At 41.4% G+C, this 26,709-nt stretch overlaps 1 protein-coding gene across 4 annotated transcripts in view; it reads right to left on the bottom strand.

Moving 5' to 3' along the window:
- grb10b (growth factor receptor-bound protein 10b) overlaps positions 1–26,709 on the bottom strand; it is a 79,662-nt gene that overhangs the window by 9,512 nt on the left and 43,441 nt on the right. For 2 of the 4 annotated variants that reach the window (XM_049583225.1, XM_049583226.1), the window contains exons 6-8: positions 7,322–7,478; positions 1,247–1,362; positions 719–793 (exon numbers count right to left, since the gene is read on the bottom strand). In XM_049583225.1, coding sequence (XP_049439182.1) covers positions 719–793; positions 1,247–1,362; positions 7,322–7,478 — 348 coding nt within the window. Of the gene's footprint in view, positions 1–718; positions 794–1,246; positions 1,363–7,321; positions 7,479–9,062; positions 9,490–26,709 lie in introns of those variants that run through there. The other 2 variants (XM_049583228.1, XM_049583227.1) reach the window with 2 other exon arrangements.

Genomic DNA, 26,709 nt, shown 5'->3' with positions numbered 1-26,709 from the left:
CAAAGATTTTGTGTTTAGAATAAGTCAAACAGTGGGGATTCCTGACACAACTCAACCTCGCCACATCCCCATTCATTTATTGACTCCTCTATGTAGAGCATAACGTCTATATGATCAGCGGGGGAGTTAAAAGCTTTCTGTGAGTAGCGAGGATGAAGGGATGGATTCCACTTGTGGTTCCGTCTCTGACAGCTCCATTACTTGATACAGCAGAGAGCCAGACTGCATGTAAACCCTCCATCCATTAAGACCAAAGCTCTTCAAAATCCCAAGAATCTTTTTGTCTGGTCTCCTCCCAGACTTTTGTCTTCTCTTTACATCTTTTGTGAAAGCCGTGTATGGCCCGTGAGCAGCCTGTGCAGCAGATAAGTAGCATGACACAAGAGTGTGAATTTGTACTGTGCAAACATACGGTAGGTACGTGAGGAACTGAATGTTCTATTTCTGACTGCCTAATTCCATCCATCGCAAGTGTGGGGCCTGCGGTGCGTGTGCCGAGACAGTCGTGTGTCAACAGGGGATCAACGGTAGTTATTACTGCAGGCACTGACGAGACACACTGTCTAAGGGTCAGAGGTGAGGTATGTCAGTTTGATTGTACAGTATGTAGTGGGTGCTGACTCTGAGGTAAGCTAAGCTGTGTGCGTGTCAGGAAGAGGAGAGAAAAGAGAGACAGACACAGGAAAGAAAAGCATGCGAGCGTGTGCGCCGCTTGTACCTGAAGGAGCTGAGATGGTGGAATCGTACGATTGGTTTCCTGGCACCACGCGACCATTTGCTCCGGGAAAAATGTCTGGTGGAAGAAGAAGGTGGAGAGAGACGGAGGGGCAGACAGACAGAGAATATTAGCCACTGTGACAATAATTATAGGGTGGAATTTGTGACAGAAAAAGAAAGGTAAATCTCATTAGTACAGTCAGCTGTCAAAATATAAGACACTGTTGAAGAACATGTCTGTCATTTCATCTCTGAGCCAAATGGCCAATCTTTACAGCAAATTACACCTGGAAACTCTTAAACATCTCTTATTTGGCTGAATGCTCTAAATACTGGAAACTATCAGGTTATTTCAACGTATCTAAAAATAAATAGTGTTAAAAAATCACAAAAATGCAAAAACAAAATCCAAACTGAGCTGTTGCTGCAGGTGTATTTCTGTTTTACAGGCTATATGTGTAACATATTTCAACAAGAAGTGTCAGGAGTGACACGGCATGTTAAGAAATGTCTAGGAAAAAGTAATTACCAGCGGGTTTCTGAAGAATTCATATTTGGCATAGTTCTTCCTGAAGAGGAATCTGCTGTCGCTGTTCATTGAGGCCTGGACCTGAACCACCAGCTCATGGTCTTCTAGACAGCGCTCTGAGGTGAGACAGGCAGAGAGAGGAACAACAGCAATGCATGAAGTTAGTATTGATTATTCAAAGTACTCAGAATTTCCTACAACTACTCTGCATGTAAGATTATACTAATTATAAAACATTACTTAACATAAAATAAAATGTTCTGTCAATTAAGTGATATGTGAGTGTTTTTTCTCCTGTCTGAAAGTAAAAACCACAACATTTTGCTCACTATGACACACAAGTACCGTGGAAATCTCTAATGACTTGTGTAGATATTGAAATTCAAGGGAAAGGCCCTTCAACAGTGTTTCTCGTAAGCCAGACGCAAAAATGAAACTGAAAGAAAAAGTGCAGTCACTTCATCTCAACAGGTAATTTGATCTTTTTTAGGCATTTATAATCTGCTTTGACACGTCAGTTCTTATTTGAACACAAACAGTATTTAATTACAAAATTTGTTAGATCCTTTCTTATTCAGGGTAAGCCCCTGTCAACATTATGGGATTTCCTAATGACTAATCTCCTTAATATTTCAACCTAGACTTACTGACTAGTCTAAAAGTAATAAAAACATCCAGTAAAAATTGAGCACTATTTAATGTGTAAGGATAAACACTGTCTGGAAGAAATCCTGTGTATATTAAAAAGCCATTTGAAATCTTTAATCACATTTTTCAAAGACCAGATTGTGTTTAAAATGCAGCTAAAATGAGTGGCACATTACACACTATACTACAATAGATAACAACAATTCATTCAATACAAGTTCTCAAAAACATTATTAAACACAACATACGTTAGTAAAATAAACCCTTAGGAAACATGCCTGATTATTGTAAAGGCATTTTTATTGAGTGAGCGCAGTCACATAAAATAAAAATTAGTTTAACAATATGTTTAACCGAGGGCAGCAACACTAAATCAACTAGCTGACTGACCGCACACATCCCCACTTAACTTCTAAACTAAACTTCTTTTGCCAAAAATATCTCAGTTACACACATTTGAAACAGCAGACTTCATCTCCACCTCAACACAGGTTTAAAGGATGTACTATATATGACATGAGTGACCACGCTTAATTTCAACCATAGACAATTTTGAGTGTGATTCAACCAAAGGTGTGTCCTTGTATGGATGTGGTCAGTGATTAATATTCTGTGACTGCGACGCTGAAAGCGGTCATGAGTCACTCAATTCCAACGGCCTTACAAGTTCTCTCTGACATGTCTTTAATGAAAGACATCCTTCCTTTCCCCAGTAGATCTAATTAAAATACTTAGCTAACTTTTGCAATACCAGTATTTGCTCTGGTATCTGTTTCTGATGTGAAATGGAGAACTTCAGAGGGGAACCAACTGCACGGCTCTATCTCACATCATTATCTCATTTCATGTGTCCCCCTCGTTTTCCCTCTTTATCCCGTCTGTCGCAGTCTCTTTCACACTGTCACGACTCGTCTTTTTCTTTTCATCTGGTCGCCTGTCTGATGAGTCACTCAGGTTCGTGACAGTGACTCACCCTGGCAACACTACCTCACTGTCCTGGAGTCATTAACCTTTTCGGGGTGACAAGTAGAGGTCACTGGTACTAATCTCAAAAGGGCCATTTTATCCCATTCAGCAGTGTACCAGCGAGTGGGCGGCCATGTACGGGAATAGGTCTCTCAATTCAAACACACTATTGTTCGGGTCTCTGAAACTTCTATTCTCATCCACCACCCGACCACATCTGCACACATGAAGTGTAACGGCACATGTATGTGCAGTGCAGGCGTACAGATGGTGCACACATACATGGACACGTACACACACGGCCAGGTCATTCACATGCTGCAAAAAGCATTTCATATATATATAACCCTAATTTCAAAAAAGTTGGGCAGTGACAGAAGTATTCAATACATTTCCAATGCAGCTATTCACAAAAAATTTACATTCACATTCACATGAACTAAGTAAAACTACACAGATAAAGAAGTCGAAGTGTGTAATGAGGTGTATTGACACAGGAAAAAAGTAGTGAACATGCTAACTAAAACTAATCTAATACTTGGAGAAGCCTTTGTTTGTGATGCCAGCTATAAGACGCTTCCTTTATGAAGACACTAATCTCTTTCGGCGTCCATTATTCCACACAGGCAGTCTTTAATAAGATTTTTGGGGGTTTGCTTGAGAATTCTGGAAGGGAAATTTCACTTTAAAAATGATTGTCCTCGGTTCCCAAACATTGTTAAGACAAAAGGTGATGTAACAGAGCAGTAAACATGCTTTTGCTAAGGGGTGGGAGATAAAATCAATACAGCATAGTATCGCAATATTTTTGTGTGGCAATATCGTATCATCGCACAGTGCCAAGTATTGATTTTTTCATTTTAGAAATAATCTCTATGATAAATACAAATTAAACGTTCGGTAGCCTACTAGGATAATATAATCAATTGCTTTTTCAGTCCACAATATGTTTTGCTGCTGCAAAGGAAATGGCTGAAGTGTGATGAACACACTGAAAACTTTATCTTACTCGATAAAACAGATTTTGGCAAAGTTTTCCTTAGGAACATAATTTACAGTTGAAAAAAGGTACTAAACTGCAATCTATCACACTATATTTTATTGCAATACTCAGCATATCGCAACATATTTAAAATCGCAACAATACTGTAACGTGGATCCTCCGGTGATTTTCCCCCCTTCCTCTGTCTCAACTTTTTTTGAAATATTTTTCAGGAATCAAATCCAGAATGAGTGTATATTTACGGAAAAATAAGTCACAAAATTTTATCAGTCTGAATATTAAATATCTTGTCTTTGTACTGTATTCAGCTGAATATATTTCGAAAAGGATTTCCAACTGCAGATCATCGCATCCTGATTTTATCTATGTTTTCAAAAATATCAAGTGGTTTCTCAAAAAATGTGTTTCTACTTGTAGACAATTATCACTTAACAATAGACTTTGACACTTAAAAGGCTCTTATATTTATGGACGGTTGATAAGATACAAGATATCAGCAGATACTGTACACCCCTACAAACACATTTCTGGTTCTCAGGTGGCTCCATCAACATACAGTATACACACCACTACAAAAATGATCCATACTTGACAGAGAACTAATTTAAACACAATTACAATCACTGTTTGAGACTGAAAAGCAACTAGCCACATATGTCAACTACAGGAAGAGCAACCAGCTCCAAATAAGTCAAATTATTGGTTGAAATATCTAAATGACTGTAATATGTCAAACATAGATATACTACTGCTTCGTTATAGACACAAATCCAAATGTGCACACATCTACAAACACATGCAAACACACACTCAGTCAGACGGTTACTCGTTCTGTAGTGACAAACGCATAACCCTTCAATTTGACCCATCAGCACGCCGCCGCTTCATCACATCTCATTTTCTGAGAACTCCTAAACATAAAATACGATGAGTAGTTATTCCAGACCTGGAAAGAATACGGTTGCAGTACAGGTGCGCCAGAATAGAAGAAGGGCTATAATAGAATAGAGTCACTCCGGGCCAAAGATGATGTCATTTACAACAAGCAGACCTAACTGTATTTGGCAGAGGCGTGCTGGCAGCGCTGATGAGAACTGTAATCAGATCGTGATAGATGGTGAAATATTAGGTGAGAGCTTTGGGGACAATACGTTTTCTAAAAGTCTGACAGCATAACAGCCAAAATTATATTGACACAAGCTGACAGTTGTAACAAATGTTTTTACACCTTTCTCACCGTCTCTGCTTCGACAGTATGTTTCACTACCGGGCACACTACTCTATATAAAACTACGCCCACTGCTCTCCCACATCTGTTAAACTGTACAGACATGAGCGCAGAGCACAGGCTCAACTTGTCTTCCATAAGTGCTTTATAATCGCCCCTCTCCTCAGGGGGAGGTTGGGTTTTCTAACGTTCAGCTGACCACAGCTTTCCAAACTCACTGTAATACTGCCAAGTCTGACACAAAATCACCCAGACAAAAACGTAAAGATGCTTCCTTCTTAATGCAGAAATGAGTTAGAAGTCCTTCATTAACCTGCAGAGGAGAGCATCTTTGGTTCGCTTACTGTTTTCTACTTTCCAGCATTCTACTCACATCAGTTTGGTGCCACATTTGGAGGTCAAGACTATCAAAACAGCGAGTCAAACTTTCTCAAATACCTGTGTTTACTCCAACATAAATCTATGAAGAATCTGCTGTATAACATGCTACCTCTCTACTGCTAATAACCGGCCAACTAAAATACAATTAATGTTCTACACAGAATATTATTCCTCATTTCTGAGTTGGTCCGCCATCACCATTTTGACCTCTTTACTATACATTAGTCCTGAGGTCTCTGTCTGATGCGGCGGGGGCTTCTATTTTCAGGAGAGAGGTGTCAGTGCCATGGTATCACAACTCCCAATGTAAAGAACCTTTAACATGAAATACAGCCTTTTAAACTCTCCATCAATCATGTCCATCACCTCTCTGCTGTGTCATTTATGGTACTGGATTGATGACATTACACCATCTCTGACACTGAGAGGAGCACCGGTCGGCGAAGGTTTTGTTACAGTAATCATCAGTTACATTGCTTCATCTCCTGATCCATAACCTTCAATTATCACCTTCTCTTCCCATAGCTTCTAATATGCCTGCTTCACACTGAGCCCTTCGTGTAATCCCGATTTGAGGAGAAAACATCACAATTTAATCTTCAGTATGACAATTATCCCTAAAAAGTAGCTCAGGATGCAGAATAATCTGCAGGTGGAACTATCCTGGATCCTTGTCCATACCGAATATGATATTGTTTTTAATTCGGAGTCCTAAAAAGACCTGATTCCAAGCTGTCTCGTGACCTTAAATGAGTGCACAAGTTAAAAATATCAGTGAAGGAAGTCAGATACCATATACGACACACTCCGTCCTCTGCATGAAGCATAAATACCATATTAAACTACTCTGTATTGCCCAAATGAATGTCAAGATGTAGGCTTCAGGACAGTAACATTTATCAGTTGCTGTGTTTGTTTAATTTATGAGTGTCGACCAAAAAGAGTTTCTGTCCTCCAGTGTAAGTAAACTTTAATAAGAGCCCCTGGGAAACACTGTCTCCACTTACAGTAATTCTGCTGTTTACCTGCGTGCAGTAACTTTAGGAAACCTGGAGCTTAAACACACATCATTTTTTAGTCTTATTCAAGCATATTATACACTGAAGCTGGAATCTTCATCAGCCCTATATAACTCGTATGACTGAATTGCAGGACAATACTTTAACTAATGTCAACACACCTGTTATTGGCATCAGATTTCATGATGGCAACAGCAACTGTTTCATCTCTCCTACAAATGCATAGATACAGCTCAGGTATCTTGCAAGTGCTTTTCTTTTTACCTTGCTTTCAGTTGTCTGTTCACAATTGAGTCAAACAATCATTGGCCTGTCGATGCTAAAGCAACTCTGACCTCATCAATAAGTTTAACCTGCATATTTCTCAACGACAAGCAGCTCAGTGTGTGCGCTCGATGTCTGTCTCCGTTTTTCACGAGGTAACATACCCCTGCCTCGTCTGCACCACACTGCACTGCTACACTACGGGAGCCTTTTACACAGCCACTGTGTTGGACTTGATTAGATCACTGGACATTATGGCTCTGTGCGTGCATATGCTGTATAGTATGTGCATGCACTCATGCTTGAATACATGCCTGCGTGAGAATATGCGCCTGATCTGTCTCCCCGAGTATGCGGGCATGCATGCATACATATATGTGAATGCACCTGTGTTTGTCAGTGATTGTATTGCATGTCTCAGCCCACCCAAAAATCCACGAGTTTCTGTGTAGGTATGTGAGTGTGTGTGTGTTTGTGTGAGAGAGTGTCAGTTCATGTGTGGTTTTGTGTGTGTGTGTGTGTGTGTGAACAATGTATTAGGCCTGCAGCAGGGCTCTGCCCCTTACCTAGCCCTAGCAGCGGGTGGTGTTCAACAAGTGCCCAACTGTTGTCATCCAAACAATGGCTTTTATAAACCAGAAGCTGGCACAGGTCCCTGGCTGTCATGTCGGCTGGGATCTCCACCACTTTCCCCATGCCGTCTTCACTGAAGATCTTCACAATCTGTGGGGAGAGAATACATCAGAGTTCACTTAAAGTAGACAGAGATCATGTCGAGGTAGCTCGGCAAACTTGAGACTGAAGTGTTTCTATAAAAATGACAAGAGAACAAAATGCTTCTAAATCAGTCTTAAGGTGTCCTTGATGATAAAATGAAGCGAAAGACTGATAGACCTTTCCATCTGCGCAGGATAATTTTAGAATAAGATGACACTTTAAATATGATTTTTTCAATGTTAGCCTCACAGGGAATACTAACTTGTGACAAAGTCATCTCACACAAACCATTTTTGAAAACTCAAGCCTAATAGGTGGGTGAAGCCAGCTATTTTCCTCCAACAGTAGCACAGTATTTATCATATAGCACCCACTCCACTATAGCATACACAGGCCTGTAATTACAGCACACAATAGAAAAGAACAGACAATCAAAACTGTGTAGCAATTGTGGTGTTAGAAATCACAGACAAGCATTTCTTATAGCAACTTGTTGGTGTAACATAGAAGCAAATATACCGTAGTGTATAACAAGCGTCTGCTCTTGTAAACACAAAGCAGGACTGTCTACACCCAGTGGATATAGTATACTGTAATGCATCTTAGGAGGAAGTAAGAATGGAGTTTCCAATTATAGCTTATCAAAAAAATGTGTGCATCCTTCCAGAGATAAGACACGACCACTGATTTTGCTTTAAATTCATGCAACACAAGTTCTTTTTTCCACAACTTGATATGTTAAAATTAGGCCAGTAATAATCCAATCCATGAATGACAGCGGTTTCCATTAATAAGACTGACTCACACACGTACTCACACACATATTGAGCCACTACTGATCTGTCCAGTGTGATGTAGATGCTGTGTAGCAACAGTGCATCATACTCTGAGTAGGTTAAACTCCACTCTAAGATCTCATCCGTGTAAAATATGTCCACATTTTCTTGTATGTCAGTACATACTGTTAGAGAGCAACGAAAATCCAGGAAATATCTGTCCTTTCTATTGCGATCAATAGTCCTAAATCTACATCCACAGGTTATCCTTTCAAAAGGAACCACATTCACATGTAATGGCCCACAGAGAAAACTAGAGCAGCCTACTGAACATGCAGAGGAATCCAGCCTTGTTAGCCTACACAGGAATCCAAGCCTACTAAGCCTACACATGTCATGTATGCAGACTTCCCACATAATATCATGACAAAGAAATTCTGTTCTCTTTCTTGAGCAAAAGATGCCTCTTGCAGCATCACAGTTTGCACAAACCAGGCCTGAGGCGCTCTTATCCGTCCAAAATGTTCAAGACGAAAAGGCAAGGGGAGCCTCAATCATTCAAAGCCGCTGACGTATTTGACTCTTTTTTTTTTTTTTTTTTTTTTTTTTTAAGTGCTCTGCTCACATCTTTCGAAAAAAGACAAATTGTCCTTGAGCCTTTGAGGTATTTACACAATCTCGCCTCTGGTTAATCATAGCAGTACTTCAAAGAGAAATGGTCTGAGCATTTAAAGAAAAAAAAAGAGAGAGGAGGTGAAGAGAGGCAGAGACACACACGCAAGGAGAGATAAGAGACATGAGAAAGCGGTCTTACCTCCACGGCCCGCAATAGGCAGCAGTCCGGGGAACACGAAGGCATTTTTGGAGTGAGCCTGGCTCCCCCCACACACACACACACACACACACACACACAGTCACACACAGTCACACACAGTCACGTAAACAGAAAAGCTTGCTGTTATGTCTCCTCCAGAAAGAAAGGTACAAATTTGACTTCCGACAGTTGACAGTTGTGCTACCTGTCACATAGCCTGCAGACTAGTCCTTCAGTCTATCTAGGCCGCCAGCTCTGTCTTTAAAAAAAAAATAAATAAAAAAAATGTCTGTGTGACCTAAAGCCGCTGTCTGTACAGCTCACAGGACAGAGACACAGAGACAGTCAGTGATCGGATGGCAGCAGGTACAGTACAGTGCTTCCAGTGCCGGCTGAGTCTGACAACTATCTTTCTTTCTCTCCCTCCCTCTCCCTCTCCCTCTCTCTCTCCCCCTCACAAAGGGTTACAGCCTCAGCCACGGGCTCTGAGGCACACTGAATCAAACCACACGCTCACCAACCAATCATAAGGCTGCAGCAGGCTGATGTAATCATTCCCACACAGACCTAGGCGCGCACACACACACACACACACACACACACACACACACACACACACACACACAGAGGCACACAGACACACACTCACTGAGAAGCATACACACTCCAGTAGACACACAGACGCACAGTCATGCACAGACGCAGCCAACTTTTTCAGACCTCTTGCGAGCTCCTCTGCTTCAGTTTCTTTTCAGAGAGGGTTCATTTGAGAAGGGTGTGGGGCAGCGAAGGAGGAGGTGGAGCAGGAAGAGGAAGAAAGGATAAAGAAATGAGGAAATAAAAAAAGTTTATCTTTTCATGTCTCCAAAAGTTTTCAAGTGAGGGCTTGTTGGCTTGTATGTTCTTTCTCTTCCTTCCCTCCTTTCCTCCCTCCCTGTGGCTTAACTTTGAACTCCTCAGTCAGATCTCCCTTCTGCCTCTCACAGCAGTAACAAGACTCATTACAGAGCAAATGAAATGAAACAAACCTGGAGCAGCACTTGAGCACTCCGACCTTCTCCTCCTCCCCTGGTGGCTAACTTTGTGCCAACATTCTTTCTCTCTAAAGAACAAAAAAAAAAAAAAAAAAAAAAACCCCGGAGACTTTTACACACATGCACACACACAGCCCCCCACCCCTCCTTTTAACTCCGATATTTAATACGGCATCAGACAGACAAAAGCCTTGACACACCCCGTCTGGGAGAGGCGAGAACAGCTTTACGTTGTCCTTGAAGCAACTTCTTGTTTTCTCTACTTTTTTTTTTTTCCACGGGAAAGGAGGATGTGTGTTTGTACATGTGTGGGTGAGGTGTAATCCAGGAATAAGCACGGTTCCACAGAAAGAAGGAGGAAATGGTGATAAAAGTGGGAGCAGTCATTGAGATACGACTTCATTTACTATAGCGGGAAACTTTAGGGAGGGAGGGAAAGGGGGAGTCTGTGGCTGGGGGAGGGGACAAAAGGAGAGAGAAAAGTGCATGTATGTGTGTGTGAATGATTGCACATGCACACAGGCACGTATGTGGGAGTGTGTGGGAGAAGCGGGAGACAGACAGAAGAGAGAAGTGAAGGGAAAAAGAGTGGTACACAGAGGGAAGTAGAGAGAGAGAGAGAGAGAGAGAGACTGTCTGGTGACACACTGCAGTAGAATGTGTAGTATGAATGCTTCCTACTGTTAACTACATATCTAGCCTGCACAGCTGTCTCTCCCACCCCCTCCCTCCCACTACACTCACACGGACCAGGACACACACCCTCGACTACGTCACAGTTAGTCAGCCAGAGGGGAAAGCCCCAAGAAGGCTGCACTCATCACACATGCTGCAAGTCAGGTTTTCACATCCAGTGTTGTAATAATACCAGTTGTTGAATCAGTCTATTAACCTCAACGCCCTTGTCCAACAGTCGAGTTGAAATTGGTTAGAAGATTTTGGAGATATCGTCTACCTTTTGCCATGAAGTCTTGAACACATGAATGATAATCCAGCATGGTTTGTGTGACCTGTCCTTGCTTCGACATGACAGGTTTGACATGGATTTCTATTCAACACAATAGCAACAGGATTGTCGTAATCCAGAGGTGGGGTCAGGTGTTTGTTTTACCACAACCAAGACTCAAGTCTTGCCAGTCCAAAGTCCAGAGTCATGTTCCAAGCCATAAAGGTTTGTTCAACTCATGAATGAGAGGTGTTATTAAAGAAATGTAATGCCATTTAATTAGGTAGATACCAAACAGAGTCATATTTAGTGCTGTGTCAATAGTAATAATAACAGTTTTGCTGGTGCACAGGTGGCATAAGGGTAAATACAACAGGTTCAGTGTGGCAGTGTTTGCTGATGGGAAGCCAGTGAGGGATCATTATCTTGTCATTGGAATAGCAGCTGTTACAGGTTCGGCAGACCGTGTCTGCAAACAGGGGTGGGATCTGATAACCCTGCACGGCAGCTGGATTTTCGCGACATCACATGAGAAGCGACACAGGATAACAAGATCACAGGGTCAGGCTTCAAGTAATGCATTTGTAATCAGCGCACTGGCAGCTATGGGGGGTGTGGTATTGGTGTATGTGTGTGTGAAGAAACTAAGCAGTGATGCCCGGAGCTGAAAAATGAAGCCAATGCTGAAATGCCAAAAACTGCAGTTTCTCAAACTGCCACTAGAGGCTGACTCCAAAAGCGAGTCAATCCCCACAGATGGGTAAAATATGGGAATGGGGGATGGAAAAAATGTTTTTGTTCTCAATTACTAATCTCAACATTCATGACAACTGTAGGGGGGTGAATATTTATATAACGCACCCATTTACATTTTATTAAGACTTGACTTAGGCTATGAGTCAGATTGACATCTCAGTCCTCCACAGCTCCAGCCTTTTGTCCACATATGGTCACATCTGGCTCCAAAATTTTCAAGATGGCGACGGTCAAAACACCAAACTTGAAGGCCCTGACACACCAAGTGCATAGTTGACCATGGGTCAATGTCAGGCTGTCAGTGAGTGTCTGTTGCCCTAGTCAGTGCGGTGTATCTCGCATTGTTGCCCCTTGCTGGCCCAAGTTGGCTTTTTTTTTGTGTGGCCGATGTAGGATGTTGAATCAGCGTCGGAGAATGAAATCACTCTGATTTGCAGTTCAGTTCAGTGCACAAGAAGAAAAACGGAAGTGAGGAAAGTAAACAAAGAGCTAGTCAGAGAGAGAGTGAGCAAAGAAAGACACAAGGCTTTTTCAATGGAAAAGATGTTTTTGCTCTTCTCCTGACTGAAGTTAGCCCGTAACAGACAGTGACAGACAGATGGTTCATCCAATCACCTGCCAAGCATTTTTAAAAGTGCCTGCCCTTTTCAAAAGAGTTTACAATGACAGCTTCTCGGATGGTTCTGTATAACAAACCATCTGCTGTGAAAGATTAGATCTGAGGGTAAAGCGGGAACCTTTAGTCACATTTTTTCCCTCCCAGTAAACCTCACTGGAGGAGAGATGATTTGAAGAAACTAGGAAATAACTGTGAAAAAACAAATATATATCTATATATCTCCTATGTCCACTCTGTAAACACTGCATTCCTATTAGATATACAGCATTCAATTAAGTCATGTTTAATTCTATGGTTTGGTATGGAATAGTTATACTTTCCAACCTAGTCCTATATGTGGAAGGATAGTCAGATGACAGTCATTAGTGTTTGTGTAAAAAGGGGGCCTCAGAGACACATTTAGAATTATTTATTGCAAGAGGATATGTGTGTGATGAAATAGGTAAATACTGTGTGAACATAATGCGTGTAAGCATGGTGATATGAAACACGAGGAGGCTTGGCTGTTCAGTACAGTAGGTAGCTGGTAGGAATAAGTAGTACTAATAATAACCAGCATCTGCAGGAGCAGCATGAATCATCAGAAAAGTATCTCCTTGTGACATTATAAAGACCACCTCATCCATGTCTCTGACTGTGACCAGTGATTTTAACAGTCAGATGATACTGATCAGCTGAGAGTGTGCGTGACTTCAAAGCAAATGACCAAATGTGGACTAGTTTGGGTGGGAGCTGATCCTTCATTAGCTCTGGAAATCTTATCTTCCCAAGTGGCAAATGCCATAAGACAGCCTCATGAGTGGAAGGAATGAGGAAGCAGGCAGAGATGACAGCGGAGTGACACGTTTCAACTGACCTCCTCTACTTCTTAGTTGTCTTCTTAAAGGCAAAGAATAGACATGTGAGTAAAAAAAGGAGGCAGGCAAAGGTGAGAAAGAAAGGTTTTCTGGTCTAATGTCCTCAACAACTGTAAAAAAGATGAGTGGCAGAGTCTTTTCATATGTCACCGAATACTTTTGACTTTGCATTAGTGCTTACTGAGCCACACCTGAGGTGAAGGACAACAAGCCGGCGACAGCCTGTGGAACCTTGTGACTGGTAGTTTTTCAAATCCACCAGTTACAGTGGCAGGTGGATAAAAAAGTTAATTTCCAACCATCCTTGAAATGAAAGCAAGCAAGCAAGCAAGCAAGCAAGATAGACAGACAGAAAGACAGAAAGAAAGAAAGAAAGAAACAAAGAAAGAAACAAAGAAAGAAAAAGAAAGAAAGAAAGAAAACTCTTTATCTTTTAATGCTTTTAAGTATGTCCTCATTTAGATGGAGAAGAGCGGGGCCTCTCAACCTCTCTGATGACTCAGGTCTGATAACTGCCCTGTGATGTAATCCCCAAGGGAGAGACTGAGAGCTTCAGGCAACACACACACACACACACACACACACAGAGAGCATCAGACACACAGGCACCCAGATGTGTTTGGTTTCACATACACATCCTGAGATACACATATACAGACAAATACTGCTAAGCACATAGATATTTTGTGTATTAGCGTATCTGCACAAGAGCACAAACGCACACACAGACACACACACAGTCATAAAGACAAAGCTAGACAGAAACTAGACAGGCTCAAACAAAGAGAAAGTAAACTGCACTGTATGAGAACACACTTTGTGCAAACTGAAGTATGTACACAAGCGTGTGTGTGCATGCCCGGCAGCTCACACGCATACACACATCCATCTCTCTGAGAATTGGCTGCTGGTCTATAAATAGCTCCACTGGTATTACGTACGCATTACAAGCCATTACATCAGATAGGAGTTACTGTGGCAGATTACAATTCTGAAAGACTATTAGCCATTAGGCATATGAGCCTGCACACACATTAGGATCCATTACATGTGGGCAATGCTATGAAGCAGCTGAAAAAGGTATGCAACCTGGATAACGGCTGCACGGGGAGAAGGGAGTCAAGCTTTGTTACACAGCATCATGGAAAAATTCTAATCAGTTAGTGCCAAAAGACAGTGTCTAGTCACACCAAATATTCATATGTAAATTCAAGCCTGATGTCAACTCTTCCTGGAATATCGAAGCAACATGGAAATTCTTTCCGATTAACACGCACAGGGACTTTTTTGCCCTTGAGTTGAGCCTTCAGGCTGTGTGCAATTATGTCCTACCCTAACCTTAACCACAGTCCTTAAACGAACCTTAGCCATCTATAACCGTATCATCTGATTGATGAAGCTTGTTGGCAGCTGCATGCACAATATTTGGAGCAAAGAAGACTATGTTACCATATTCTCAGAGCTCATAAAGCACACTCAACCATCCCTGGCAAGAGTCTTCATTGAATGAGCAGGAAGCTGGATATGATAGAACAACAGAGAAAATGGATGCTATGAAACATCACATTGTTTATTATTCCAACAGAACCAATTCAGAAAAAACTGTAAACTATAATTTCGTTGTATGAAAACATTCCCAGTTGTGTCTATCTACATGTCTTAGTCTGGTTTTAGATAACTTTGTTTATTTTTACAGTGAAATCCAATGTTGCATTGCCAAGGTTTCACAGTTTTTTTCTCACAAGTATTCACTTGTCTTCTATATAGAAACTTACAGGGTGTTGGCTTCTAGCAGGTCGACAGTCTTGCCAAGACAAACCCTTCCACTGTCAACATTTAGCTATATCTGCTCTGTCTCTGTCCTACAAAACCCCAGTTGGTGTTGCCAAAAAAGAACTGTAGCCATTGATAGGCTGATTTGGCTCACACGACCCACCCCAACTTCATATTCCCATTAACAAGTACTCTCTCTAAAGCCCCTCTGACTGTAATGTGGTGCTGTGTGTGGTCTCGGCCGCCCCTGGAAACTGACATCCGGATGATGAGACGGAGACACAAAAACCTGAATGGGCCTCGGACAATTGGCGGTCCCCGCTCAGCGCCTGTAGTCAGCAGAAGTGGGAGGCACTAGCCAAGAAAACTCTGCTGACTCATGAGGAAGGGACGGTAAAATGCCCCTTGTCATCCAATTACCGCGTCAAATTAAGACCCAAGACATAGAGGCCTATCTGGGCTCAGCGAAGCAAAAGAAGGCAGAAAGGGATTTAGTAGGCAGGGGACGGAGGGAGGGAAGAGGGAGAGGGGAGGAAGGAAGGGAGGGGGTAGGAGAGAGAGAGAGAGGGATGGTATAGAAAGAAAGAGAGATGTATGGAAAGAAACGTAGGAGGAAAAGACTCCCAGTGCACACTGACAATACAAAGTCATGTACAGTGGCAGACTGCCATCTCTGCCACTGTGCAGCCATGCATCAAACCATACACTGTATATTGGGGTAGTTAGTTATCCCACAGAGCCTGCTCTGTCTGTAAATAATGGAGTCTTAACACCCACTCAGGGTATTAAGACTCTCCGAGTTGAAGGTTGGAAGAATTTGGAGCTGAGCCGGGTCAAATTTAATTAGCAATGCAGGTCAGGTAGCGTGAATTTAGGTCAGACTTCTGGACAAGCCACTAATGATATTTTATGTATATACTGTATATAGTGCATCTATCACAACAGGCTAATATTAGGAATCTGAAGGTTGAGGCGAGGTAAAAGGTCTATTTTTTTGGTTAAACAGTGGTTGCAGTTCAAATTGTGCTTATAGAAAAAGAAAATATTCTGCGCTCAACCAAAGATAAAAGTTCTGGGACATGTGTAACTAACGTCAAAGTCTAGCAAGTACAAAAGGAGACTACACACCCAAATCGATCAAAATGCTCTTTCAGTTTTAAGGCCTTTACATAACAGGAGTGTTTTTTTTCGTGCAATTAATCTTGTCAGAATGTTTTTTCAAACTGTTGTTTTTTTCCCCACACACTTTCACAAAGAAAGCAAATATTATGTGGTGAAAGGCGTCCTATTTTTTTTCCGGAACAAGGTCGATTTTTCTGAGCTTTCACACTGCGAACAAAGGTATCAACCAATCCTGTTACGCCTGTACTTATGAGGGTTACAACAACAGAGAGGCTCAGTGTTCTGAACCAGGAGGGCAAATTGTATCACTCCTGTCTATCTTGACAAAAGTGGCACATACCAGATCACCTCTTTCCATTTTTACCTTTCACAATAAAAGTCCAAGACATACACTGCGAAACTGTTAACCAGAACTCAGATTCACTCAGAGCATTTTGATAAGGAAATAAAATAGTGGCTCAGGCTATACAGCAACTTCAATCTATTCGCATCAAAACCTTTAACTAAACAAGTGTTGCAACCATTGATAACTTACATTGCTTTGAAATATTCGTAGGTAAGCATTTCACATTTTTGTGTTGTTTATTTGTCACACCCCAGCTGTGCAAAGGCCTGTACCAATAAGTTCTTGCTCCAATACTTTTAATTTGTTTCCTGATCTGAGCCGTTTTGTAGTTTGTTCCAAACAGAATCAGTCATTTCAAGAAACTTCAATGGAAACTTTCCTAGATGGCTGCCCTGTCATCCTTGTGATTTATTCATGTTTCGTTTCAAATTCTATGTTATACGTTTGTTGAAAGGTAAAACATATTCTTGTTTACATAAATTGAATTTGCACATGCACAGTGCATGGCAACACACTTCCTAAGGGTTATCCAGACTGGGTTATGATGATGCAAGAACAATCTCTCCCCTATTTACTGTGACTACCTGCTGCAAAATACCCCGCATGGAGCCAAATATTTTACCAACAGGAGTAAAAGTGGGGGCGGATGCTTAATTGTGTACCAAGGGCCGAATGCCAGCAAACCCCGGGCAGCAAATGTCCTTTCAGACCACTGCTGATTTGGAGCCATTGTTTAATTACAGCAGGAGGGCAGATGATGGGACAAGGGAATTGTGATTGGGCAAACAAAGGATGACATCACTGGCATGATTTTTGGCAGTTTCCTGGAAATGGTCCTCGGGTTGTATGGCAAGCAGAGGCATTGTTGCAAGGCACTAGCAGCCTCAGGACAAGTTTAGACTACAGAGATTGTATTGCTCACATAAATTCAAAAAACGGTAGTTGTCATATTAAACGCTGTTTCTTCTCTATCAGCCTTAAAACAGTTGGATACCTCAGATGCGGCAATTCTTTATTAGTAACAACAGATGTTTTTATGTCTTATCAACACAAGGCTGTGACCAAAAGAGTTGATCTCAAAGACTCTTATGAGGCACTTTAGATTTTAAACACTCCTTAATATCACATTTTTATTATTAAGCTGACGTATAACTGCATAGTATCTTATTTACTCAAAATATAAGGTAACAAAAAAGGTCATATTATCAGTTTCAGCAGCCAAAAGCTGATGCCTTGTTGCCAGCCTGCCAGCCACATTTAAAAGTCAGAGTTGAGCTGTAATACTTCTGTGATAAAGCACAAAAAGCAGACAGAGACGTTAGTATGAAGGGAAAACCTCTACAGGTCCTCATGACCAATGAGTGTAAAAAGAGTACTACCAGCATCACAGGGAACTACAAACAATCATTCCCCATTCAGAGGAATCACAGTATGTACCACAGTTCTGTACAAGCTGTCCCCAATAACAGGGAGATTTCTCCAGGGATGCCAAGATCACAGCGTCACAGTTCTGTCCGTCACTCTCTCTCTTTCCCTCTCTCTACTAACAAAAATCCCAGTGCTGAGCTCTTTGAGTCAGGTCACCTGCCTGTCTTTGTCTTCAAATTTCTCTGAAGGGGACTCTCAAGCAACTAAACTTGTTCTCTGACATCTAAATTTAAGAAGACCATAGCTGAATTTTTAATATCCTTTAATATCCCTTCTTCTTTTGACCAGTCACTGTCTGTTTTTAAACTTTAAGTACATCACTTTCTAATATTCTATTGATCCAAGTAAGTAGACATAAAGCCTAACAACAAATTTGAATATTTCTTAACTGCTTCCAGTTTTCTCCTTGGTCAGCTTTGTGTCAGTTCATTTCTGTAGTAATCAAATGAATTTGTTATATTAATTACACAGATATATTTTCAAACATTTATAAAGACTGATGACTTAAGCAAATAACAGCCTGCTGTGGTGCATGCCACGTAAGCAATACAGTCACAAAATAATCTAATAAAAATGCCTCATGTAATTCATTTACATATTTATTTTTAAAACCTTTATAACACTAATAAATCAAATTACCACTGTTTTCTGAAGCTTTTCAGTTTCTCATTTTTCCATTATTCCTCTGTTTACTCCTCTGTCTCCCCTCCTTCTCTGCCTTTGCACAGCAGCAGCTTCAGAAATCTGAGCTGTCCTACTTTTCCTACGAGAGAGGGAGAGAGAGAGAGAGAGAGAGGACAGAAGGAGACAGAGGACAGAGGGAAGGCAGAGAGAGAGAGGGAGATGCAGTCTTCATGACCTACATGAGTCCAACAGCTCTGTTCAGCTTTGGCCAGATGAAATGCCTACAGGCAGCAACACATTGCTCTCTTTGTGAAACACATGGACACACACAATCCCAGACGCATGCGTATACACCTGTATTCTGGCACATATGGATGTGCATGAGTGTTCAAGAATGCAAAACGCACCCTCAAAATCTTGGGCTAAAAAGAGGGGCCACTTGTGTTTTGTCAGACTAAACCTTAAATTGTCTAATTATCTAATGAGTAAAAGACTTTCACATCGATATTGCTATGCAGGGCCTGTAGTTTGGACAGGGGTGGATGAATGCAAAAGCACACACATGTGATACTCTGACAATCTAAAATATAGAGACAGAGACGGAGAAGTGAGCTAACACCATCAGGGATTCCCATTAGCTGCAGGAGTAATGGGATCTTGCCCTATTAGCTGGGTGAAAGTTGTGGCTTCTAATCTTACACTGCCTCCCTTCTGGGACACGGGAGTGAGGGATGGACCATTAAAGGTGCATCATCCCCAGTGCCTGGGTGGTCCAGCCATGTTCCTACAGAAAGACTTTATTTCTTTTAGCTCAATTCAATACAGAAATGAATTAAGTAGAGAATTAATTATTTACCATTTTCTAATATTTAAGGCTTGTGGTTTCCTTCCAGTGAGCAATTTAAAATGCTCTAAATGGGATTCCCGCATTAATCTATCACTAAAAAATGAATTGTGATGACATAATTTGCGATGACTGTATCTGTCTGACAGTCCCTCTTTTTTTTCTCTATTGACCGGCTGGTATCGTGTGGGCTACTTTAGGACTTGCTTGGTCTCTGAGGTTTAAGATGATGATACTCCAAAACAAGGCTGGAACTGGTGTTTCCACTCCAGCAAAATGGGCAGCACCAGATCAAAAGAGCTCAGAAGAGCTGTTGTATTTACTTAAGCCACAATGTGTGCTTTGCACAAACTCAGTGGCTGACCTGGTCAACGTTTTTGCACAGCTTTGCTGCACTTGAACGTGACTGTCTCTTGAAACTAGTTAAGGCAGCAATGATTGTGGTTTTTAGATATTGTTACACTGTTTTATGGGAAGGTTTTTTTTTTGGTAAGGCTATAATTTGCTTCCACAGTGCTTGCATTATGTAGCAGCCTATAGCTGAAGTCACTTAGGGATGCCTGTTAGAGATCAATTGTTCAATTGTGCAACTGGACTTAATTTTAGACTTTATGTGTATACACTGCTGCTTTTTTATTGGTTCAGGGCTGTCATGTGGTGTTCATCTCATGCAGCTTTCTGCTACAGTGTTAGCTGCAGATGGCTTAGTGGTTGCAGTGACACTGACCTATTTTTACTGGAAGCATGTAAATAAATTTAGCATGTAATAGGATAATTTTGAACCAACAGCTTGTGTCTGAGCACAAGTGGGATAACTTTCCAAGTGTGCTCATAAAGTAAGTTCCTAATTTTGGTTGGACTTCAGGCACGTGCAATGCACAATATGTGAGATGGTGATCTGCTCTGAAGTGACTTTGTAGTGCCAATTTTAAAGTTGTATTTATCTAAACTGAGCCATTACTCAGACTAATCATTCCAGCCAAGCTTAATATTCACTAACAGGCCATGTATATGTGTGTGCCTGTTTGTGCATGTGTGTGGCAGTAGCAGGTCAAGGCATGTTTCCATTTAGCAGCGGGGGATAAATATGGCCCTGACACATGAGATGTTCCAGACTTGACCACAACCGGCCTGTCTCTTCTCCAGGTAGCATTTGTTCCAACAGTCAAATAATTTGTATTTCACAGCACAAACTGCTGCAAATCCGCTCGGTCACCCGATGCAATTTGTTTGTATGTTGATACGCGCCCAATGTGTCTGCTTGAGACAGAGAAACAGAGCAGCAACATGTGTGCTGACAAAAGGGTCACTGTACTGCCTGGATACTCTCCTTACCTCTGCCACAAAGAGCATCAAATAACACACAAGTGTGTGTGTGTGTGTGTGTGTGTGTGTGTGTGTGTGTGTGTGTGTGTGCCTTGGGCTCAGAGACTAGATGTAATGTTAGGAATAATGAGGCCAGCAGGCAGGCAGGCATCAAATATACACACATGGATGCACGCACGCACGCACAGGCTCAATAAAGCATCCAGTTTGAGCACATGATTTATATTCACATCAGTTACAAATAATCACCAAGACATAAACAATCCAAGTGGCATAAACAGTACAAATCACACACATGCACACACACACACACACACCACAAACATATAAACGTGACCAGCCGGTGATTACACAACACAACAAGTGTCTGTGTGTACGTGTGTGTGTGTATGCGAGTGTGTGTTCCGTTTTTCACTTTAAGATCCATTTAAAAGCAAGCCGGCTGCTGGTAGAGTGAGCCAGCAGATTTCTGGCACTGCCTCACCTTTGATCTCCGCTCAGTGCGGCCTGCGGAACACATCAGTGCTACAATGAGAAGCAGAACACACACCCACATACACACACACTGCTAAAGCTCTCACAGATGCACACATGTAAGTATCCCCGCTTGTAAAGACAAACATACATATATTATGCGCACGCTTAGACACACACACACACACACACTACACAAAACTGAACCTTCTGACAAACACACACTTACTTTTAAATACACACACTGGTGCATGCGCCCACAGACGTTCCCACACATTGGGGCCAACAGTTTGGGCATCGACGGCATTCCATTCTGCTTTTCCGTTGTGGAAAAATACGCCCTTTGACCCAGAGTATTTCCAACATTGACGAAGGAGGCAGCCAAGGAATGTCGTGCTTCAGCGCTAACAGAGTGAAAGGAGGGATGGATCGATGCCCATCCTTTATGTACTGGGTGTTAGTAGTTTAAATCCTATTGCCTTTCTGTCAGCAACTAGAATGGCTGCTTCAACTATTCACGGCACACAACTCTTTTCTTTAAGCAGTAATCCATTGGTACATAGACGCTAAAGCTTGTACTTTTCAGACATTATCTTGCAATGCAGTGACTACATGTATTAGCAGCTAAAGAGACAGATATTAGGCTTGGGCGATACTACAGTATTAAAGTATACCAGGGTATTTAGAAATCCTGACAGTATGATTACTTTAAATGCCATAAAAAACAGACGCTCATCATTTTATTCACCTAATACTGAGATGAGTATTGAGGAGATGTATTGTAGTGCAAAGCACGCACCACTAGAGGTCACTCTCTACTTTGAACAGGCAGCTGAGCTGAGAGAGATGGAGACTTCGAGTGGTGGGGATAACGTTACAGGACTGGTAAGCCGGCCAACAACAGCGGAGAGAGAGCGAGGAGAAACATCGGTAGAAACAGCATATTTTCACATATTAATCGGGGAATGAAGGCTTTATTTTAACCAAAGGAGCTGGTGATTGTTGGAACAGCAACTAGCCTAGCTGGTTTTGGTAAGTTTCATTTTGTTTCTGTCGAGTTTGAATGATGTTTGTTTTACAATGAGTTAACAAGGCAGCTTAAGCTAACCTTATGCTTAGTTCAATGAGACGGAGAAACTCAGTTCAGACCAGAGATTTGCAATGAGATATTTATATATATAATATTTTCTGTTTTTCTGAGTAATTTTCCCCGTTTTTCTTGGTAATTTTTTTCTGACAACTGAAATCATGCCCCTACACGTTTGTCAGCTAACGTTGTTACAACCTGTTACTAACCTAACCTGTTACAATGAGCGATAGGCCTACACTAGAAGGATACAGTCGAAAACATAGCTAGATTATCATACTCTGTGTGTAACTAATTACGTGCCTTACCCTTATTGATCCCGTAGTTGAAACTGTCTAGGAGCAGGAGCACGGATGCAAAATACATCCATGAGCAGGAGTCACCATGGATGCAGTGGTCACTTGCAGGTGCCAGGTGGGAGCTTCTCGTGAGATTTTGAAGTATCTCGTCTCCTCGTTCAGGAAAAAAAATTACCACGAAAAACAGGAAAAAATTACCACTAAAAACAGGGAAAAAATTACTCAGAAAAACAGCGCTTTTTTTATTTGTGAAGTGAATGCAACACGCTTCCGTAGGATAGTGATAGTGAGATATTGGCTACATTTGCATTTGTAACAGTGATGAAATGGCGGAAAACAGAAACAAAACGAGCATCAGATGGACTGTATTCATAATCAATACAACTCAATAATATAAGTAACCAGCTCCAATTAATGAGTCTATGAGAATGTGTATGTGTGGGCGGGGCAAATGGTTGTTTGTCTTTTTACACAGATACTGTCATATACTGTATAACCCTATGAAATCTAAGGAAAGTATGAAGGTATAAAAAGAAATACACTGCCCAAGCCTACCAGCTATTTTTCTCACGAACTGGTGAAGACCAAAACAGAGCTAAAAGAGAAGTGAATGTTAAACTTATTTTGACGTGTAAATACGCCACTGTTTGCAAACACGTTTGCTGTATAGACGTTACAAGAGGAAAATATGTCAGTGTTGCATTTAAAGCTTGTTTTGGTCAAAATATCAGTTACTGTACGTTTAAATTAAACAAAGTTTTGAACTTCATCTAAAGAAAGCCTGAGTTTTCTGGTTACCAACAATTAGTAGAGCTAATCATGCCAACAACACAATTCCTGAGAGCACAGAAGCACACATACTTTCCGCTGCTGAGGGAGACAAGCACTGTCAGTGAGTTTATGCAACATCCTTATTCTGCAGTAGGCTTGGGCAGTATCTCAGTATATGGTATACCAGGGCATTCAGAAATACTGACAGTGTGATTTTCAATACAGTCATGCAGTTAGGAGTTAGTGCCTCGCACACAAACACCATCAGATGACATGCAAAGGGAGACAGCACGCAGTCATCAAACTGCATCACACCTTCCTTGTTACGTTTGGTGCTACTTATTATACTCAATTTACTACATATTAAGTCTTACACAAGCCTAAGAGTAATGCTTTTAAATTCCAATTCATTTAAAAACAGGCCGCTGATTTCTATTAAGTTATATTTAGGCTGCTAACATCATGAGCTCATCATTAAAATGATACTTCAGTACATGCACTTGATACTGTGATACTTTTTTTTGATAAGTAGGTGTCACAGCTTTGACGTTTTGCTAACTCGACTGGAGGCACAGTCATGCAGGGGAGGTTGTGTGAGGAAAAGTGAGATGAGGTGGAAAAGCATCACCATCATTACTGCAAATGTTAATGATCCCTTCGGGGATACTGTGGCTCAGCAGATTTCAAGAATTCAGACAATAAATACACAGAAAAGGATACTTAGGAAAACATAACATGTAATCTCACCTGCGGAACATAATGAAAATACAGACCAGAAAGAATAATGTATTACAGTTGCTGCCATTACAGCAACAGATACGTAATAATGTGTACAGGCATGTAAAAATGGATTCCACATATTTATATTGAGTGATTTACGGTAAGCATGTGCAGCACATGCAATTTAACAATAGAGAGCAGCATATAAACCACTGCCAATATGCACTGTTAGCGTCATACATGTTAAAAAGATGTGTATAAAATGCTTACTTGCATATGCTATCCCATTCTGCATCCTGATTATGTGCCGCACATATCTCTGTACATGCTGCTTCCATCTCTAAATGGAAACTGTAAATAGACGCATATTTGCGTATCCTTAAACACTTTGCATACTGTATGTAGCTGTCACCTACTGAAGTATAATAGGTCATTCTACCTTCTATTATAGACTGCAAGCAAGTTTTCTTAAACTTGCATGATATGGAAAGCAGTAGCATTATATTATAGTCAGACTTGTGCAACTAGACAACGATGCTGGCACTGAGCACCAACAGCTCATTTGCTAACATTATTAGTGCCAACCCAACCTCCACTGCTTGTCTGGCACCAAGCACTATTTTAAGCCTCTTACTTCATCATGTGTGAATAAGTATTCATCTAGTGAGCTAATTTGTTACAGGACATGCTGCACAGTACTCCTGCCTATAAGATCAACAGGAATTCTGGCTGAACTGAAAGTTTCAGAGTAAAGGACAAAAGGGTGGAGAGATGACAGAGGAAGACTCGTGACAGACAGAAAGATAAACACTAACATGCAGTCCAAGACACAGAGATAGACGGAGCAATAGAAAGATAATGAAACACAGACTACAGACGCAGAGACAGGGCGTGGGGATTCTGCCATACCATAGAGCACAGTAAGCTACAGGACATCCAGTCCAAGCACAGTAAATCCAGCAAAATCTGGCAACCCAGTGATCAAATCAGTGTTCCCACACTAGGACGACTGGGGCAGCTATGGGAACACAGTGTCCGAGTAAGAACATAACAGCACTCTCTACTGCACTTGTGAGGACAGACTGTTGAGGACCTCGACTGAGAAAATTAATGGACATACTAGCTAACTGCTTTGCATTCAAGGCTTCTTAGAGGTTTTTCCATTCCAAGACATGGATTACACATGCCAAGCTCCTAATACTTTCTTAAGTGTAGTGCAGGTTGCAATACCTGTTTTTTTGCCAGTTGGCTCTATATGGGACCTATAGAGTTTAAGAAAGCCACAAAGCCCAGATTTTATTTGTAGTAATCCTCAGCAGGCACAGTTTTTTATAGGGATATGTGCCCATCAGTGCACCCTGTCACACATACCACACTGGACTGGCACCAGTGCTCGATGTTCTTAGTCATCCTGTAGCTCTTGAATTAACTAAGTGTATTCATTCTGATTCTTATTTGTATGTGTCATTGATGCTACACTTCAGAACAACTGTTTGAAGGTTTAGTTTGGTAAATACACCTGCTGTAAACACCTCAGAAAACCATTGCAGGACAGTAAACTACTACATTACTTTAACACAATATCACAAATTTGCTTGAAGGGGCTTTCCATTTTCTACAGCATATGACGCTTCTGTCCTTAAACCCTTAATTTTGATATGTAAAACATCCCCCAAAAATCCTTTATCTGGGAAAAAAACTGGAAGAAACCACAGGAAGAGCAACAGAGGAGGGACCCCTCTACCTGGACAGACAGACATGCAATTCTTGTCATGTGTACAAAATACACTTGGGCTGTACCCTAATTAAAATCATGTCAGTGGAATCAGATTTGAGTGTTTAATACGAATATTCGACTATTTGTTCCACCTTTTTGATACAGTTTGAGAGTTTGAACACGGTTTGGAGCGATGTTCAAGGTGACAGTGGCACTCACATAATATAGTAAACAAGCCAAGCTGGTCCTTCAAGCTAATGCGTGCTAACTATGCTAACAACAGATTGGAAATGTGCAATAGCATTATATGCCGTCACTATCAAACAAAAGTCATAAGTGCTATATCGTAGGCAACTGGACTTGCTCGGGTTTCTTGAAGATGTTTCCCCTCTCATCCATCTCTTCTTCTGTTCTAGAAGGACTGGTGCGGACTCATTGAGGTCATGTGTGAGCTCTGAGTTTCAGAGTAATTAAGGTCACGTATATGTTGTTGACCCGCCCGGCCATCGTGTGTGTTGTTAGAGTTAGATGGGTCCGGGTGAAAATAGGTGTTGAGTCATCTGGGGAGGGATCCCAAGACTGTTTCCTTGATCCCTCCCCAGACAACTCAACATCCATTCTCACATGGACCCATCTAATCCTTTCGACACACAAGATGGCCAACGATGTATATCTGACCATAACTACTCAAGAAACTCAAGGAAGTCCAGCAGCCTACGATACAGCACTTATGATTACCATGACCTGGATGACTGAGAATCTTCGCTGACATATCAAACAAAAGCCAGAGACTGCATCACAGTAAGTTACTGTGAGCTGTAAATTCACCACTTCTAAGCAGAAAGGCAGAAGATAATGTTATCTCAAAGCCTGAGCAGGCAAAGCCTCTCTTTTTCCAGGCAGC

The sequence above is a fragment of the Epinephelus fuscoguttatus genome, linkage group LG8 (assembly GCF_011397635.1).
Source record: "Epinephelus fuscoguttatus linkage group LG8, E.fuscoguttatus.final_Chr_v1".
In the NCBI taxonomy this organism is placed as follows: Eukaryota; Metazoa; Chordata; class Actinopteri; order Perciformes; family Serranidae; genus Epinephelus; species Epinephelus fuscoguttatus.
Note: the sequence above shows the minus strand (reverse complement) of the source record. Positions and strands in the feature narration are given on the sequence as shown.